The 16,390-nt window shown below is 48.0% G+C and overlaps 1 protein-coding gene across 1 annotated transcript; it reads left to right on the top strand.

Moving 5' to 3' along the window:
* Positions 1 to 355: 355 nt before the first annotated feature.
* Positions 356 to 11,911, top strand: LOC144504939 (uncharacterized). The gene is made up of 2 exons (XM_078230659.1): positions 356 to 502; positions 8,702 to 11,911. Exon 2 carries the CDS (start codon positions 8,877 to 8,879, stop codon positions 10,026 to 10,028), a length of 1,152 nt encoding a protein of 383 aa, XP_078086785.1. The 5' UTR covers positions 356 to 502; positions 8,702 to 8,876; the 3' UTR covers positions 10,029 to 11,911.
* The last annotated feature ends 4,479 nt before the right edge of the window (positions 11,912 to 16,390 follow it).

Here is a 16,390-nt window from a genome sequence, read left to right as displayed (position 1 = left end):
AGTGTCCGCACTGGGGCGCTGTGGGCTACAGGTGAGGAGCTGCAGTACCGGCGGTGTCCACACTGGGGCGCTGTGAGTCACGGGTGAGGAGCTGCAGTACCGGCAGTGTCCGCACTGGGGCGCTGTGGGCTACAGGTGATGAGCTGCAGTACCGGCGGTGTCCACACTGGGGCGCTGTGAGCCACAGGTGATGAGCCGCAGTACCGGCAGTGTCCGCACTGGGGCGCTGTGGGCTACAGGTGATGAGCTGCAGTACCGGCAGTGTCCGCACTGGGGCGCTGTGGGCTACAGGTGATGAGCTGCAGTACCGGCAGTGTCCGCACTGGGGCGATCCCGCTCCGGGTTCCGCTGGGAGTTGGATCCGGATCCTGGGCGCTGTTCCCGGGGAGAGTGGTTGTAATCGCAGCCGCCGTGAGCGGAGCGGAGCGCGGGGCCCGGCTCCCTGAGCCGCAGGATGCAGCGAGTGGATTTTGCAGCGAGGGGGTTGTGCAGGGAGGGGATGGTAAGTGGGATCTGTGCACAGCAACAAGCTTTGTGTGTGTGGGCTTTGCAGCAAATGTTCCTGCCCATTCCCGACCTGGTTTTATCCTGACCAGGATCCCCTGCCCTGGAGAAACACAGCGACTCGAGCTCCCTTTGTCATCTTGTCCTGGCCTCTGACATGTTCCGATTCCTGGCCATTGCTTTCATTCTGCTTTTTGATTCTAACTTGTCTCCCAGCTCATCCCCAGTCACTGCCTCTGACCTGAGATACCCCAGAGATTTAACCCCCACCCCCAGGGCTCTGACTGTCTATAAAGGGGGGCAAAGACTGACCTAACAGGGGTAAAGTTGCCAACTGGCAAGGAAGAGGAAGGAGACATCGCAGTGAGAGACAAACTGATTGAAACATATCAAATTCTGAAGCAATGTGATAAGATTGATACTGAGAACATGTTTCCATAGGTTGGGGCAACACGGTGGCACAGTGGTTAGCTCTGCTGCCTCACAGCAAGAAGTTTAACAACACCAGGTTAAAGTCCAACAGGTTTATTTGGTAGCAAAAGCCACACAAGCTTTCGGAGCTGCAAGCCCCTTCTTCAGGTGAGTGGGAATTCTGTTCACAAACAGAGCATATAAAGACACAAACTCAATTTACATGAAAAATGGTTGGAATGCGAATACTACAACTAATCAAGTCTTTAAGAAACAAAACAATGGGAGTGGAGAGAGCATCAAGACAGGCTAAAAAGATGTGTATTGTCTCCAGACAAGACAGCCAGTGAAACTCTGTGGGGGTTACAAATAGTGGGACATGAACCCAATATCCCGGTTGAGGCCGTCCTCGTGTGTGCGGAACTTGGCTATCCAAGTTCCAATAGATAGCCAAGTTCTATTAATGTATAATGATTAAGTATTTTCTCTAACTTGTTGTGAACTATTCAGTGTATCTTCTTCATGGTTAGTGAACAAGCCTGATTTCAATCTTGTGGCCACTGAAACACTCACCAGCCGAGGTTTGCTCTAGAAAAAGGGGGCAAGGTTTCAGGATAGACTATTAGGACTGAGGTGGGGAGAAATGTCTTCACTGAGAGAGTGGCAAACCATTTAAGAATAGATAGCCAAGTTCCGCACACACGAGGATGGCCTCAACCGGGATATTGGGTTCATGTCCCACTATTTGTAACCCCCACAGAGTTTCACAGAGTTTCACTGGCTGTCTTGTCTGGAGACAATACACATCTTTTTAGCCTGTCTTGATGCTCTCTCCACTCATGTTGTTTTGTTTCTTAAAGACTTGATTAGTTGTAAGTATTCGCATTCCAACCATTTTTCATGTAAATTGAGTTTGTGTCTTTATATGCTCTGTTTGTGAACAGAATTCCCACTCACCTGAAGAAGGGGCTTGGAGCTCCGAAAGCTTGTGTGGCTTTTGCTACCAAATAAACCTGTTGGACTTTAACCTGATGTTGTTAAACTTCTTACTGTGTTTACCCCAGTCCAACGCCGGCATCTCCACATCATACCTCACAGCACCAGGGATCCAGGTTCAATTCCAGCCTCAGGTCACTTTCTGTGTGGAGTTTGCACATTCTCCCTGTGTCTGCGTGGGTTTCCTCCGGGTGCTCCGGTTTCCTCCCACAGTCCAAAGGTGTGCAGGTTGCGTGGATTGACCATGATAAATTGACCCCTAGTGTCAGGGAGACTAGCTGGGTAAATACATGGGGTTACAGGGATAGGCCTTTGGGTGGGATAGTTGTCAGTGTAGGCTTGATGGACTGAATGGCCTCCTCCTGCACTGTAGGGCTTCGATGGTTTTTAAATGGTTTGCCACTCTCTCAGTGAAGACATTTCTCCCCACCTCAGTCCTAATAGTCTACCCTGGATCCTGAAACCTTGCCCCCTTTTTCTAGAGCAAACCTCGGCTGGTGAGTGTTTCAGTGGCCACAAGATTGAAATCAGGCTTGTTCACTAACCATGAAGAAGATACATTATAATTTAATACACACTGAATAGTTCACAACAAGTTAGAGAAAATACTTAATCATTATACATTAATAGAACTGTCATAAACTTCAAATGATAAAAACAAACTAAATTTTTATATTTTGGACACAGAGGGAGCACACGGCTCTCTCAGTCAGTGTAGTGAGCGATCTGCACGCACCCCACTTCACCCGCCTTGCTTTACGTGCGAATCACTTCAGTCAGACCGTTCTGGAAAAAACTACACGGATGGAAACCAGCAGAATGCGGCAACCCTGCACATGGGCAACAGTCAACAAAATGTCTTGTGGGCCACACTCAGACCCCAGATAGACCTCATGTGGCCCCTTGGGCCTCAGCTTCTCACCGTTGTTCCAAACCCCCCCAAGTCAAAGGAAACAACATCCCTGCAGCCAGACTGCCCCGCCCTGTCAGAATTTTATACCTCGCAATTAGATCCTCTCTCATTAATTCCAGTGAATACAGGTCCAGTTGACCCAATCTCTCCTCAGACACTAATCTTGCCATCCCGGGAATCAGTCTGGTAAACCTTCGCTGCACTCCCTCCATGGCAAGTATATCCTTTCTTAGAATTTGCCTTCCTAACTGCTTGCTGTACCTGTATGCTTGTTTTCGGTGATTGGTGTACAAGGACACCCAGGTCTCTTTGTACATCAACAATTCCAAATCCATCACCACTTCAATAATCACCTTGAAGCCTCTTAATATCCTCCTCACCCCTCACATTCCCACCAAGTTTGGTGTCATCAGACTGATGCACGAGGACTCCAAGATCTCACTAAGTATCCACCCCTCTCAATTTACAAGTAATAATCTGTCTTCCTATTATTGCTACCAAAGTGGATAACCTCACATTTATCGACATTATACTGCACCTGCCATGCAGATGCCCACACACTCAGCCTGTGCAAATCACGCTGAAGCATCTCTATTCTAGCTAGTTACATCCAGTAGGTTTGTCAAACTTGATTTGCCTTCCATAAATCCATGTTGACTTTGTCTAATCCCGTTGATATTTCCTGAGTGTTCTGTTTTCCTTTATAACAGACTCCAGCATTTTCACTGATGTTAGGCTCACCGGTCTGCCATTCCCTGTTTTCTCCCTCCCTCCTTTTATTAAATAATGGAGTTAGATTTGTCACCCCCTCCAATCTGCCAGGACTGTTCCAGAAGCTATAGAATTTTGGAGATTGACAGTCACCACATCTACTATTTTTGTGGTCACCTCCTTTAGTAGACAGGAATGTGGGATTGAGGTTACAATCAGATCAGTCAAGTTCTGATTGAATGGATGGAGGGGTCGAATGGCCTTCTCCTGCTCCTGATTCGTGCATTCATAAAGAGAGAGAGAGTTTGAGGTAGAATCAGTTAGTGGGTAACAGAAAGGAACTCAAAGATTTATTATAAACACAAATACTAAAAGGATATATCAAAGGTGGGGCCAATTAGGAATAAGAAGAGCAATGTTCCTGTAGAGGTCAAGGAACATTGTGAGGTAGTAAATGGGTTCTCTGCGTCTAACTTCACTAACAAAGATTCTTTCCATGTCAGTAAAGAAGGAGTGTTGAAATCTCGATTTCCGAGTTTGACTTTAACACAAACACACATTAACACAAGACGCTTAACCGACAGATTGTCTTTATTTTACTTGCTCGCAAGGGGAGGAATCTTGACCCAATGGATCAGAGACACCACTCCACCAGACAAAGAAAATCATCCTGGTTTATACAATTCTGCAGCTCACAGTCAGTTGGACACAATCCAATCAAAAGTGTTACAAATGACATACTTTACGTATTGATCCAATAGAAAAAATACTGAACCACCCTGATCTATGAGATCACGATACCTCGTGGGATACCCCAATGTATCATCCCTAAGTCTATCCTCTAGTCTCTTAGTCAGACTTCATGTCTCTATTCTGATAGCAGCCTCACAAAGCATCTTCACTAAAACAGTCTCACATTGGGCATCCTTTAATTGATAAAGGGCAGCCTACAAAAGCCATTAGTATTTTATGGCCTTGTCAGTGAAGTTAACTGAATCTCTAAGGGATGTGGTCAACTCAACTTGCCTTCAGGATATTCCCCGATTAGAGCCCTGATAAGTTTGTTAATTGCCAACATAATGAAACACATGTATATGTTGCTTATCAATTCAATGACTGAGCTTTTTATCACTACCTACAGTTTCGAGTGTCGTCACCATTAATTCTTGTCAGTTCCCACTAAGTCCCCGACCACAACTTTTTCGTTAGCTAAGACATTAATATCTTTCTGACTCTGTTTTGATGAGAAACTGTGAAGGCAGCTTCATTCAAACTCACTCTTGTATCAGTTGTTTCTGATAAGGTGTCTGGTGAGGCAATTAACCCTCCTTTATGGCCTTGTGATTCCAACAGTTGGGTGCTTTAAAGGAATGTATCTGACATATGTTTGGTATCAAAGGGGCACTCTGTAACTGTGCATCAAAGTTTCTTTATTTAATTTCTAAAAATGTATAGAAAATATATTGATATGTATGGATTAATTAAAGGTATTACATGTACCTTTAAAACTACAATTTTGTAGTAAAATTGTACTAGCAATTTTGAATAAACTGAAGGTTGATAAGTCCCCTGGGCCTGATGAAATATACCCTAGGATTCTTTGGGAGGCAAGGGATGAGATTGCAGAGCCTTTGGCTTTGATCTTTGCGTCCTCACTGTCCACGGGGTTGGTGCCAGAGGACTGGAGAGTGGCGAATGTTGTTCCTCTGTTTAAGAAAGGGAATAGAAATGACCCTGGTAATTATAGGCCGGTTAGTCTTACTTCGGTGGTCGGTAAGTTGATGGAAAAGGTCCTTAGGGGTAGGATTTACGACCATTTAGAAAGATGCAGCTTAATCCGGGATAGTCAGCACGGATTCGTGAAGGGCAAGTCTTGCCTCACAAATTTGATAGAATTTTTTGAGGAGGTAACTAAGTGTGTTGATAAAGGTAGTGCAGTTGATGTCATATACATGGATTTTAGTAAGGCGTTTGATAAAGTCCCCCATGGTCGGCTTATGAAGAAAGTAAGGATGTGTGGGATAGAGGGAAGTTTGGCCGATTGGATAGGTAACTGGCTATCTAACAGAAGACAGAGGGTGGTGGTGGATGGAAATTTTTCAGACTGGAAACCGGTTACCAGCGGAGTGCCACAGGGATCAGTGCTTGGTCCTCTGCTATTTGTAATTTTTATAAATGACTTGGAGGAGGGGGCTGAAGGGTGGATCAGTAAATTTGCTGATGACACCAAAATTGGAGGAGTAGTGGATGAGGTGGAAGGCTGTTGTAGGCTGCAAAGAGACATAGATAGGATGCAGAGCTGGGCTGAAAAATGGCAGATGGAGTTTAACCCTGATAAATGTGAGGTGATTCATTTTGGTAGGACAAATTTGAATGTGGATTACAGGGTCAAAGGTAGGGTTCTGAAGAATGTGGAGGAACAGAGAGATCTTGGGGTTCATATCCACAGATCTCTGAAGGTTGCCACTCAAGTGGATAGAGCCGTGAAGAAGGCCTATAGTGTGTTGGCATTCATTAACAGGGGGTTTGAGTTTAAGAGCCGTGGGGTTATGCTGCGAACTGTATAGGACCTTGGTGAGACCACATTTGGAATATTGCGTGCAGTTCTGGTCACCTCACTATAAGAAGGATGTGGAGACACTGGAAAGAGTGCAAAGGAGATTTACCAGGATGCTGCCTGGTTTGGACGGTAGGTCTTATGAGGAAAGGTTGAGGGAACTTGGGCTTTTCTCTTTGGAGCAGAGGAGGTTGAGAGGAGACTTGATAGAGGTTTATAAGATGATGAGGGGGATAGATAGAGTGAACGTTCAAAGACTATTTCCTCGGGTGAATGGAGCGGTAACTAGGGGGCATAACTATAGGGTTCATGGTGGGAGATATAGGAAGGATGTCCGAGGTAGGTTTTTTACTCAAGAGAGTGGTTGGGGTGTGGAATGGACTGCCTGCAGTGATAGTGGAGTCAGAAACTTTAGGAACATTTAAGAAGCTATTGGATAGGCACATGGAGTACTTCGGGATGATAGGGAGGAAATAGCTTGATCTGGGTTTCAGACAAAGCTCGGCACAACATCGTGGGCCGAAGGGCCTGTTCTGTGCTGTACTGTTCTATGTTCTATACAAAGTATTTAAAACACTTCATTACAATTACTAACAAACTTGTTCCCCATTGATAAAGTGAATTCTACATTTAAGTTGATTAAACAAAAACCCTAGCAGAATCTGCCAATTTTATAGTAGCCTTTTTCTTTTCTAGCTTTCTACAGGAGTTAGAGAAAGGGGATATTATAAAAATAGATAGATTATACTTTTTGTTTAATCATGGGATGTGATTTCAGAGGCCTTTAAGAGTCAACTACATTGCTGTGGCTCTGGAGTCACATGTTAAGACCAGGTAAAGATGGCAGATTTCCTTCTCTAAAGGACATTAGTTGGGTTTTCCGACAATTGTCATCAGTAGATTCTTAATTCCAGATTTTTAAAATTATATTCAAATTCCACTATCTGCCGTGGTGGGATTTGAACCCAGGTCCTCAGAACATTAGCTGAGTTTCTGGATTAATAGTACAGCGATAATACCACTAGGCCGTCATCTCTCCTTTCCTTCCCTAAAGGACATTCGTGAACCAGATGGGTTTTTATGATCATGGGTTTACGGTCATCATTAGACTTTTAATCCCAGATTTTCATTGAATTTCTGATGGGATTTGAACCCAGCTCCCCTGGGTCTTCGAATTACTAGTCCAGTGATAATACCACTAAGCCACAGCCTCCCATTGGACTGAGAGGTGAACTGGTCTAGGATGGGTTGTGTACCAGGACGCTGAGGGCAGTAAAGGTTGAAATTGCAGAGGTTCCTCAGTCTTTCAAACCTTTGCATAAATGAGTTTGGGGGTTGGTTTAGCTCAGTTGTCTGGATGGCTGGTTTGTGATGCAGAGCGACACCAACAGCGTGGGTTCAATTCCCATTGCAGCCGAGGTTATTCATGCCTGTTCAACCTTACCCCTGGCCTGACGTGTGGTGATCCTCAGGTTAAATCACCACCCAGCCATTGGTCACTTGGGACTTTACCTTTTACCTTGATGTATGTTATTGGTGGAGGAAGGTTTAAATCTTCTGTTTAAAAAGGGAATGAGATCAACAGCTCCACGATAGTTAGTCAGCCTAAAGGTGGAATATTTGAGGCAATAATTCAGGATGAAATGAATTAATATCTGAGAAAATGTGGGTTTAGGTAATGAAATTAATCCCAGATTTGTTAAAGGTAAATCGTGCTCGATTAACTTGAAATAACAGACTTTCCAAAGATGTTTGACAAAGTGCCACATGACAGAGCTAAGGGATGGAGTACACCTGGAGTACTGTGTACAGTTTTGGTCTTCTTACTTGAGAAAGGATATACTGGCACTGGAGGGGGTGCAGAGGAGATTCACTAGGTTGATTCCAGAGTTGAGAGGGTTGGCTTATGAGGAGAGGAGTAGACTGGGGCTATACTCATTGGAATTCAGAAGAATGAGGGGAGATCTTATAGAAATGTATAAGATTATGAAGGGAATAGATAAGATAGAAGCACGGAAGTTGTTTCCACTGGCGGGTGAAACTAGAACTCGGGGGCATAGCCTCAAAATAAGGGGGAGCAGATTTAGGACTGAGTTGAGGAGGAACTTCTTCACACAAAGGGTTGTGAATCTGTGGAATTCCCTGCCCAGTGAAGCAGTTGAGACTACCTCATTGAATGTTTTTAAGGCAAGGATAAGATACATTTTTGAACAGTGAAGGAATTAAGGGTTATGGTGAGCGGGCGGGTAAGTGGAGCTGAGTCCACGAAAAGATCAGCCATGATCTTATTGAATGGCGGAGCAGGCTCGAGGGGCCAGATGGCCTACTCCTGCTCCTAGTTCTTATGTTCTTAAATGGACAGTGCTGGTGTGGGTTTGAAAGTGGCTAAAGTACAGAAGGAGAGATTGACAGTGAGTGGGTGTTCCTGATACTGGGAGCAGGGGTGTAATTGTCCCTTAGTGTCAGAGAACTTGCAGGATAAAGAAGTGGCGTTATGAAGATAGGGCCTGCAGACTCGATGGGCCAAATGGCCTCCTTCTGAACAGTAAGAATTCTATGATTCTGTGAAATGGTCATTTCCCTCTTTTTATTCCTCTCTCTCCGTTCAGGAATTTCCAGCAGCCAGGAGGTCCTGAAGATGATGAGGATTCCGTAGCTGGTTGGTGAGAGATCAGTGTTCCCGACACCACCCCCCCTGCCCCGCCGACCCCCACTGAGTGAGGAATTCATGTCTTTGTCAGACTGAGACTGCGATGACTCTGGCCAAGTCGGCATCATTTGACAATGCCCTGCAAGAGGAAACGAGTTTGCCGTGCCAGGGGTGGTGGCACCATTGGCAGCGGTACACAGAGAGGGACTGGCAGAGAGCTGACAACACGCCGGTGTTTCCCCTTCAACGCGTTGCCACCTGAGTGCCAACTCCACTGCTTCTCATTCCTGTCGGACGTGGAGAAGTGTCGGGCAGCGCTGGTCTGCCAAGGCTGGAGCCAACTGATGAGGACCTCCAGACTCTGGCAGCGAGCCGACTTTGCCCGTCTGGGATGTGTGTGGGGCTGGGAGGGAGCGCTACTGCCCGCCGCCAGGGACCACGAGCGCTGGAAGGAGCGGGTCAAGAACTATGCCTACCACCTGACGTCACGCGGTGCCAGCCTCACGGCGCTATGTGCCAGCTTTGACCTGGGGGACGAGCAGACCAACTGGACCCAGTTCCTCCTGAGCTTCCTGGAGGGGGTGAGCTGCCGGGATTTAGAGGAACTAGAACTGAACTGGACCGTCACTCCTCTGGAGCCTTTGCCCACTCCTCGCCACTCCAGCATGGCCCAAGTGGGCATGACCAAGGCAGATCAGGTCATCAACTTTCAGAGCCTATTGGAGAGGCTGAACCTCGTGTCTCCAGCTCTCCGACAGGTCAGCCTGCCCTTTGACTGGTCAGAACACTCGGTCCACTTACTGACTGCCTTCCAGCAGTTAAAGTGCCTGGAACTGAGGAACTTCTGGGTGTTTAAAGGGGTCTGTCCCAGCAGCATGCAGCAGCTAACTCGCGGCCTACCTAACCTCAAGAGGCTGACGCTGCAGGTTCTGATCCCCGTTAGGGACCTGGAGGTCACGTACACTTTGGAATCCGCCTCCTTGGAGTTCCTGGATGTCTCCCAGAGCCGAGGCCTGGTCTTCAACCTCCTGGCCCTCCCTCAGCTGAAGGAGCTGAAGGTCAGGAAGACAATCAGGGGGATTATCCTGAATGGCCAGACCCAGCTGGCCGTGCAGAGTCGCTGGCCCTGCCTCTACAGCCTCCTCCAGGAGGGAGTGCCCAACCTGCAGACACTCAACCACCACCAGCTGCTGCTAGGGTGGCGGCGGGAGCTCGATGGGGGCCTGGCAGAGGTGCTTGCACAGGCCTGTTACTGTGTGCAGCACTCTGACACCTGGCTGCTCTGAGCCTCTGTAAAGCAAACGCCCTAAAGCTCCACCTGCAAACAGCAGCTCCAGATCCCTCTTTTCATCCTCCAAACCTGTTTTTATCCCTTCCCCCTCTCCCCCCGTTCCTCCCTCTATTTCTCTGTTCGTTCCCCCTCATCTCCCCATTCACACCTCCCACACACCCCACTCTAACCCTCTTCTATCGGTGAACCAACCCCACCCAAGGCTGCGAGTGTTTGATGGGGACAGTGTAGAGGGAGCTTTACTCTGTATCTAACCCCGTGCTGTACCTGTCCTGGGAGTGTTTGATGGGGACAGTGTAGAGGGAGCTTTACTCTGTATCTAACCCCGTGCTGTACCTGTCCTGGGAGTGTTTGATGGGGACAGTGTAGAGGGAGCTTTACTCTGTATCTAACCCCGTGCTGTACCTGTCCTGGGAGTGTTTGATGGGGGACAGTGTAGAGGGAGCTTTACTCTGTATCTAACCCCGTGCTGTACCTGTCCTGGGAGTGTTTGATGGGGACAGTGTAGAGGGAGCTTTACTCTGTATCTAACCCCGTGCTGTACCTGTCCTGGAGTTTTTGATGGGGACAGTGTAGAGGGAGCTTTACTCTGTATCTAACCTCGTGCTGTACCTGTCCTGGGAGTGTTTGATGGGGACAGTGTAGAGGGAGCTTTACTCTGTATCTAACCCCGTGCTGTACCTGTCCTGGGAGTGTTTGATGGGGACAGTGTAGAGGGAGCTTTACTCTGTATCTAACCCCGTGCTGTACCTGTCCTGGGAGTGTTTGATGGGGAACAGTGTAGAGGGAGCTTTACTCTGTATCTAACCCTGTGTTGTACCTGTCCTGAGAGTGTTTGATGGGGGACAGTGTAGAGGGAGCTTTACTCTGTATCTAACCCCGTGCTGTACCTGTCCTGGGAGTGTTTGATGGGGACAGTGTAGAGGGAGCTTTACTCTGTATCTAACCCTTTCTAACCCTGTGCTGTACCTGTCCTGGGAGTGTTTCATGGGAACAGTGTAGAGGGAGCTTTACTCTGTATCTAACCCTGTGTTGTACCTGTCCTGAGAGTGTTTGATGGGGGACAGTGTAGAGGGAGCTTTACTCTGTATCTAACCCCGTGGTGTACCTGTCCTGGGAGTGCTTGATGGGGACAGTGTAGAGGGAGCTTTACTCTGTATCTAACCCCGTGCTGTACCTGTCCTGGGAGTGTTTCATGGGAACAGTGTAGAGGGAGCTTTACTCTGTATCTAACCCCGTGCTGTACCTGTCCTGGGAGTGTTTGATGGGGACAGTGTAGAGGGAGCTTTACTCTGTATCTAACCCCGTGCTGTACCTGTCCTGAGAGTGTTTGATGGGGGACAGTGTAGAGGGAGCTTTACTCTGTATCTAACCCCGTGCTGTACCTGTCCTGAGAGTGTTTGATGGGGGACAGTGTAGAGGGAGCTTTACTCTGCATCTAACCTCGTGCTGTACCTGTCCTGGGAGTGTTGTATGGGGACAGTGTAGAGGGACCTTTACTCTGTATCTAACCCTGTGCTGTACCTGTCCTGGGAGTGTTTGATGGGGGACAGTGTAGAGGGAGCTTTACTCTGTATCTAACCCCGTGCTGTACCTGTCCTGGGAGTGTTTGATGGGGGACAGTGTAGAGGGAGCTTTACTCTGCATCTAACCTCGTGCTGTACCTGTCCTGGGAGTGTTGTATGGGGACAGTGTAGAGGGACCTTTACTCTGTATCTAACCCTGTGCTGTACCTGTCCTGGGAGTGTTTGATGGGGACAGTGTAGAGGGAGCTTTACTCTGTATCTAACCCCGTGCTGTACCTGTCCTGGGAGTGTTGTATGGGGACAGTGTAGAGGGACCTTTACTCTGTATCTAACCCTGTGCTGTACCTGTCCTGGGAGTGTTGTATGGGGACAGTGTAGAGGGACCTTTACTCTGTATCTAACCCTGTGCTGTACCTGTCCTGGGAGTGTTTGATGGGGGACAGTGTAGAGGGAGCTTTACTCTGTATCTAACCCTGTGTTGTACCTGTCCTGAGAGTGTTGTATGGGGACAGTGTAGAGGGACCTTTACTCTGTATCTAACCCTGTGCTGTACCTGTCCTGGGAGTGTTTGATGGGGGACAGTGTAGAGGGAGCTTTACTCTGTATCTAACCTCGTGCTGTACCTGTCCTGGGAGTGTTGTATGGGGACAGTGTAGAGGGACCTTTACTCTGTATCTAACCCTGTGCTGTACCTGTCCTGGGAGTGTTTGATGGGGGACAGTGTAGAGGGAGCTTTACTCTGTATCTAACACCATGTTGAAGACAAACAGGCCCCAGTAAGATGAACTTTAACCTGGTAGAAGTTGGGTCTGACTCTGCCTGTAGTTCCTGTGTGGGCTGGAGGTGTAAATACGGGGAATCTGTCGCAGCTTTGTGTCAGCAGTAACTGCGAGTTTAAATCCTGTCAGCTTCAGGCCGGGTTCCTCCATGTCTGAGAATTATTTTTAACAATAAAATGGCTGCTGGGATTATGACGCTCTCTGTCTCTGGCTGTTCCCATTGCTGTGTAATATTGTGTGGCCGTCTCAGGGCTGTGCAGGCAGGGGGATTGAGCCTGCAGACTGCACCCTGTTCCTTGCTGCTCCTGGCTGATATTCAGTTCCTGAAGGGGGTGTATTTAAATTCAGATTCAGTAGGAAGTGAGGAACAGAATCTGGAAACAGATGTGAATTAGTTTGCACAATGTGGCCGTCACATTCTGGAGACAATGCAGAATCTCTCCAGAGATATGAAATGCATTTATAGAATCCCTGCAGTGCATAAGGAGGCCATTCAGCCCATCGAATCCACACCATCTCCCTCCAGCAGAGCATCTTACCCCCTCCCCATCCCACATATTCACCCCGCTAATCCCCCAAACCACACATCTTTGGACACTAATGGTCCATTTAGCATGGCCAAACCCCCTAACCTGCACATCTTTGGGCTGTGGGAGGAAACCGGAGCACCCGGAGGAAACCCACGCAGACACGGGGAGAACGTGCAGACTCCACACAGACAGTGACCCGAGGCAGGGATTCGAACCCGGGTCCCTGGCGCTGTGAGGCAGCAGTGAATCATCATACAATCCCTACAGTTCAGAAGGAGGCCATTTGGCCCATCGAGTCTGCACCGATCACAATTGCTCCCAGGGCCTATTCCCGTAAACCCAGGTATTTACCCTAGCTAATCCCCCTGACACTAGGGTCAATTTAGCATAGCCAATCAACCTAACCCGAACATCTTTGGACTGTGGGAGGAAACTGGAGCACCCGGGGGAAACCCACGCAGACACAGGGAGAACGTGCAAACTCCACACAGACAGGGGCCCGAGGCAGGGAATCGAATCTGGGTCGCTGTGAGGCAGCGGTGCTAACCACTGTGCCACCGTGCCGCCCATTCACAGGGTAATGTCAGAACTGAGAGCTTATAACTTGCAGCAAGTGCTGAACACATTGAGACTGATGCTGACTCTGAGTATGGTAGCTTTGTGTTAATGTTACTGGATCACTAATCCAGAGGGTTCGGCCTTGTGTCTGGAGACATGAGTTCGAATCCCACCATGGCAGCTGTGGGAATTTAAATTTGAATAAAGAAGTCTGTATAAGTGATGTGAGTGTGAAACGACCGGATTATCGATTGTAAAAACCCACCTGGTCCTTCAGGATAGGAAATCTGCCCCATCCTTACCAGCTGTGGTCTCTGCGTCTCCAGACTCACAGCGACTGTAGTTAACACTATCTTCTCCTCTCCCATGGTCCAGGGAGCTATTGAGTTGTCAGGAAGGTGGCTCACACATCACCCTCTCCAGGGTAATTACGGATGGGCAGTAACTGCAGGCCCTGCCTGATTTTTACCCTGTTTCAGCTGGTTTTCCGCTCCTCATTTCCATTTATCTCCAAAGCTCTGTTTCCCAAATCTTCGCTCTGAGTGAATGCCCATTGACCTTTCACCCCTGCACTCACTGACCTTCGCCAGCTCCCAGTCGAGCAATCAATTGATTTCAAACTTCTCATCCTTACTGTCAAATCTCCCCTCCATGTCCTCGCCCCCTCCCTATCTTTGTCACCTCCTACAAACCCTCGCACAAACCTCCGAGATGTCTCTATCCTGTAATCCTGGCCCCTCCGGCATTGCCCAATTTAAACGCTCCACCTCCAGTGCCCTTGCCTTTAGCTGCCAGGACCCTGAGTTCTGAAACACCCTCCCTACTCCGCCTCTCCACCTCACTTCCCTCCGTAAATACTCTTTCGAAAACCATCCTCTTTGACCAAGCTTTTAGTCACCTGACCTAAATCTCCTCCTGAGGCCGGGGGTCATGCTCTGATTACCCTCCAGTGAGGCAGCTTGGGATGTTTTAATACATTAAAGGTGCTACATAAATGCAACTTGTTGTTGCCTGTGACACCCACATCCAATGACTGAATGAAAAATGTTACATACATATAAACAGACTAATCGGGAGGAGGAGGAGGCCATTCGGCCCCTCGAACCTTCTCCGCCATTCAATAAGATCGTGGCTGATCTGATTGTAACCTCAACCCCACAATCCTGCCGACCCCCCCATAACCTTTCACCCCCTCGTTAATCAGGAATCTATCTCACTCTGCCTTAACAATATTCAAAGACTCTGCTTCCAGTGCCTTTCGAAGAAGAGAATCCCAGAGACTCACCACCCTCTGAGGGAAAAAAATTCTCCTCGTCTCCATCTTAAATGTGCGACCCCTTATTTTTGAATAGTGACCCCAGGTTCTAGGTTCTCCCACAAGATGAAACATCCTCTCCGCATCCACCCTGTCAATCCAAAGATTTCAATCAGTCACCTCTTACTCTTCTAAACTCTAGGGGATACAAACCTGACCTCCCCAACCTTTCCTCAAAGATAATCCACCCATTCCTGGTATTAATCTGGAAAACCTTCTCTGAACAGCTTCAAACGCATTTATATCCCTTCTTAAATAAGGAGATCAATACTGTCCACAATACTCCAGATGTGGTCTCAATAATGCCCTGTATAACTGAAGCATAACATCCCTTCTTTTAGAATCATAGAGTCATAGAGGTTTACAGCATGGAAACAGGCCCTTCGGCCCAACTTGTCCATGCCACCCAGTTTTTACCCCAAGCTAGTCCCAATTGCCTGCGTTTGGCCCATATCCCTCTCTACCCATCTTACCCATGTAACTAAATGCTTCTTAAAAGACAAAATTGCACCCGCCTCTACTACTGCCTCTGGCAGCTCGTTCCAGACACAATGTACTCACTTCCCCTGACGATAAATGATAACATTCTATTCGCTTTCCTAATGCTGTACCTGCATGTTATCCACAAAGCCACATCTTCTCAACCTTGCCTCTCGCCTGAGGTGTGGTGACCCGCGGGTTAAATCACCACCAATCAGCTCTCCCCCTCAAGGGGGAAAGCAGCCTATGGGTCACCTCGGACTGTGGCGACTTTAACTCTTTCACCTGCATACTCACCTTCTGTGATTCTGCCACTTTCCCTCAGTTCATTCCTGCAGAGATTCCGATCAAATTGGATTATACAATAGGAAGCTGAGAGCCTGAGTGGGAGGTGGAGCTCGGTGATGTACTGGGGAGAATACTGCTGGGATCAGTGCCTGAGCTGAGGGTCCGGGGTACTTTAATCTCCAGATAGCAACCTGAATAAGAAGATTCAGCTAAGCTTCGGCCGAAGGATGTGGAGTTATTCAGGACAAATAGCGAATCAAATTTCTGACTGAGTGACGTGAGAATAATAGAGTTATAGAATCCCCACAGTGCAGAAGGAGACCATTTGGCCCATCGAGTCTGCACTGACCACAATCCCACCCAGGCCCTATCCCCATAACCCCACTTATTTACCCTGCTAACCCCCTGACACTAAGGGAGAATTTGGCACGGCCAATCCACCAAAGCTGCACATCTTTGGACTGTGGGAGAAAACCGGAGCACCCAGAGGAAACCCACGCAGACATGGGGAGAACGTGCAAACTCCGTACAGGCAGTGACCCAAGCTGGGAATTGAACGCGTGAGGCAGCAGTGCTAACCACTGTGCCACTGTGCTACTCTGAGTCAGTGGGCAGAAGGAGTGGCATTGAGGGGAGCAGGATTAAAACAGGATCTTTGAGAGTTACAGTAGATTTCTCATTCTGGGCACAGATACAATATTGGGACCAACTGGGTCATACCCTGACAGAGGTTGTGCTGAGGCATTGCGAGGAGAGAAAGTAGAATATATAGCATCCGTCAGCAACCCATGTTTGGGTCCTGACAGAGGGACATGAAAGTTTTACAGACGATTAAGAGAAGAACATAATTTTGAAGGAATAAAACGCAAGAGAAAGAAAAG

This window comes from Mustelus asterias, chromosome 2, assembly GCF_964213995.1.
Source record: "Mustelus asterias chromosome 2, sMusAst1.hap1.1, whole genome shotgun sequence".
Lineage (NCBI taxonomy): Eukaryota > Metazoa > Chordata > Chondrichthyes > Carcharhiniformes > Triakidae > Mustelus > Mustelus asterias.
Note: the sequence above shows the minus strand (reverse complement) of the source record. Positions and strands in the feature narration are given on the sequence as shown.

Coding starts and splice junctions, on each gene's coding strand:
- LOC144504939 (XM_078230659.1), top strand. CDS start 8,877: ATGCCCTGCAAGAGGAAACGAGTTTGCCGTGCCAGGGGTGGTGGCACC.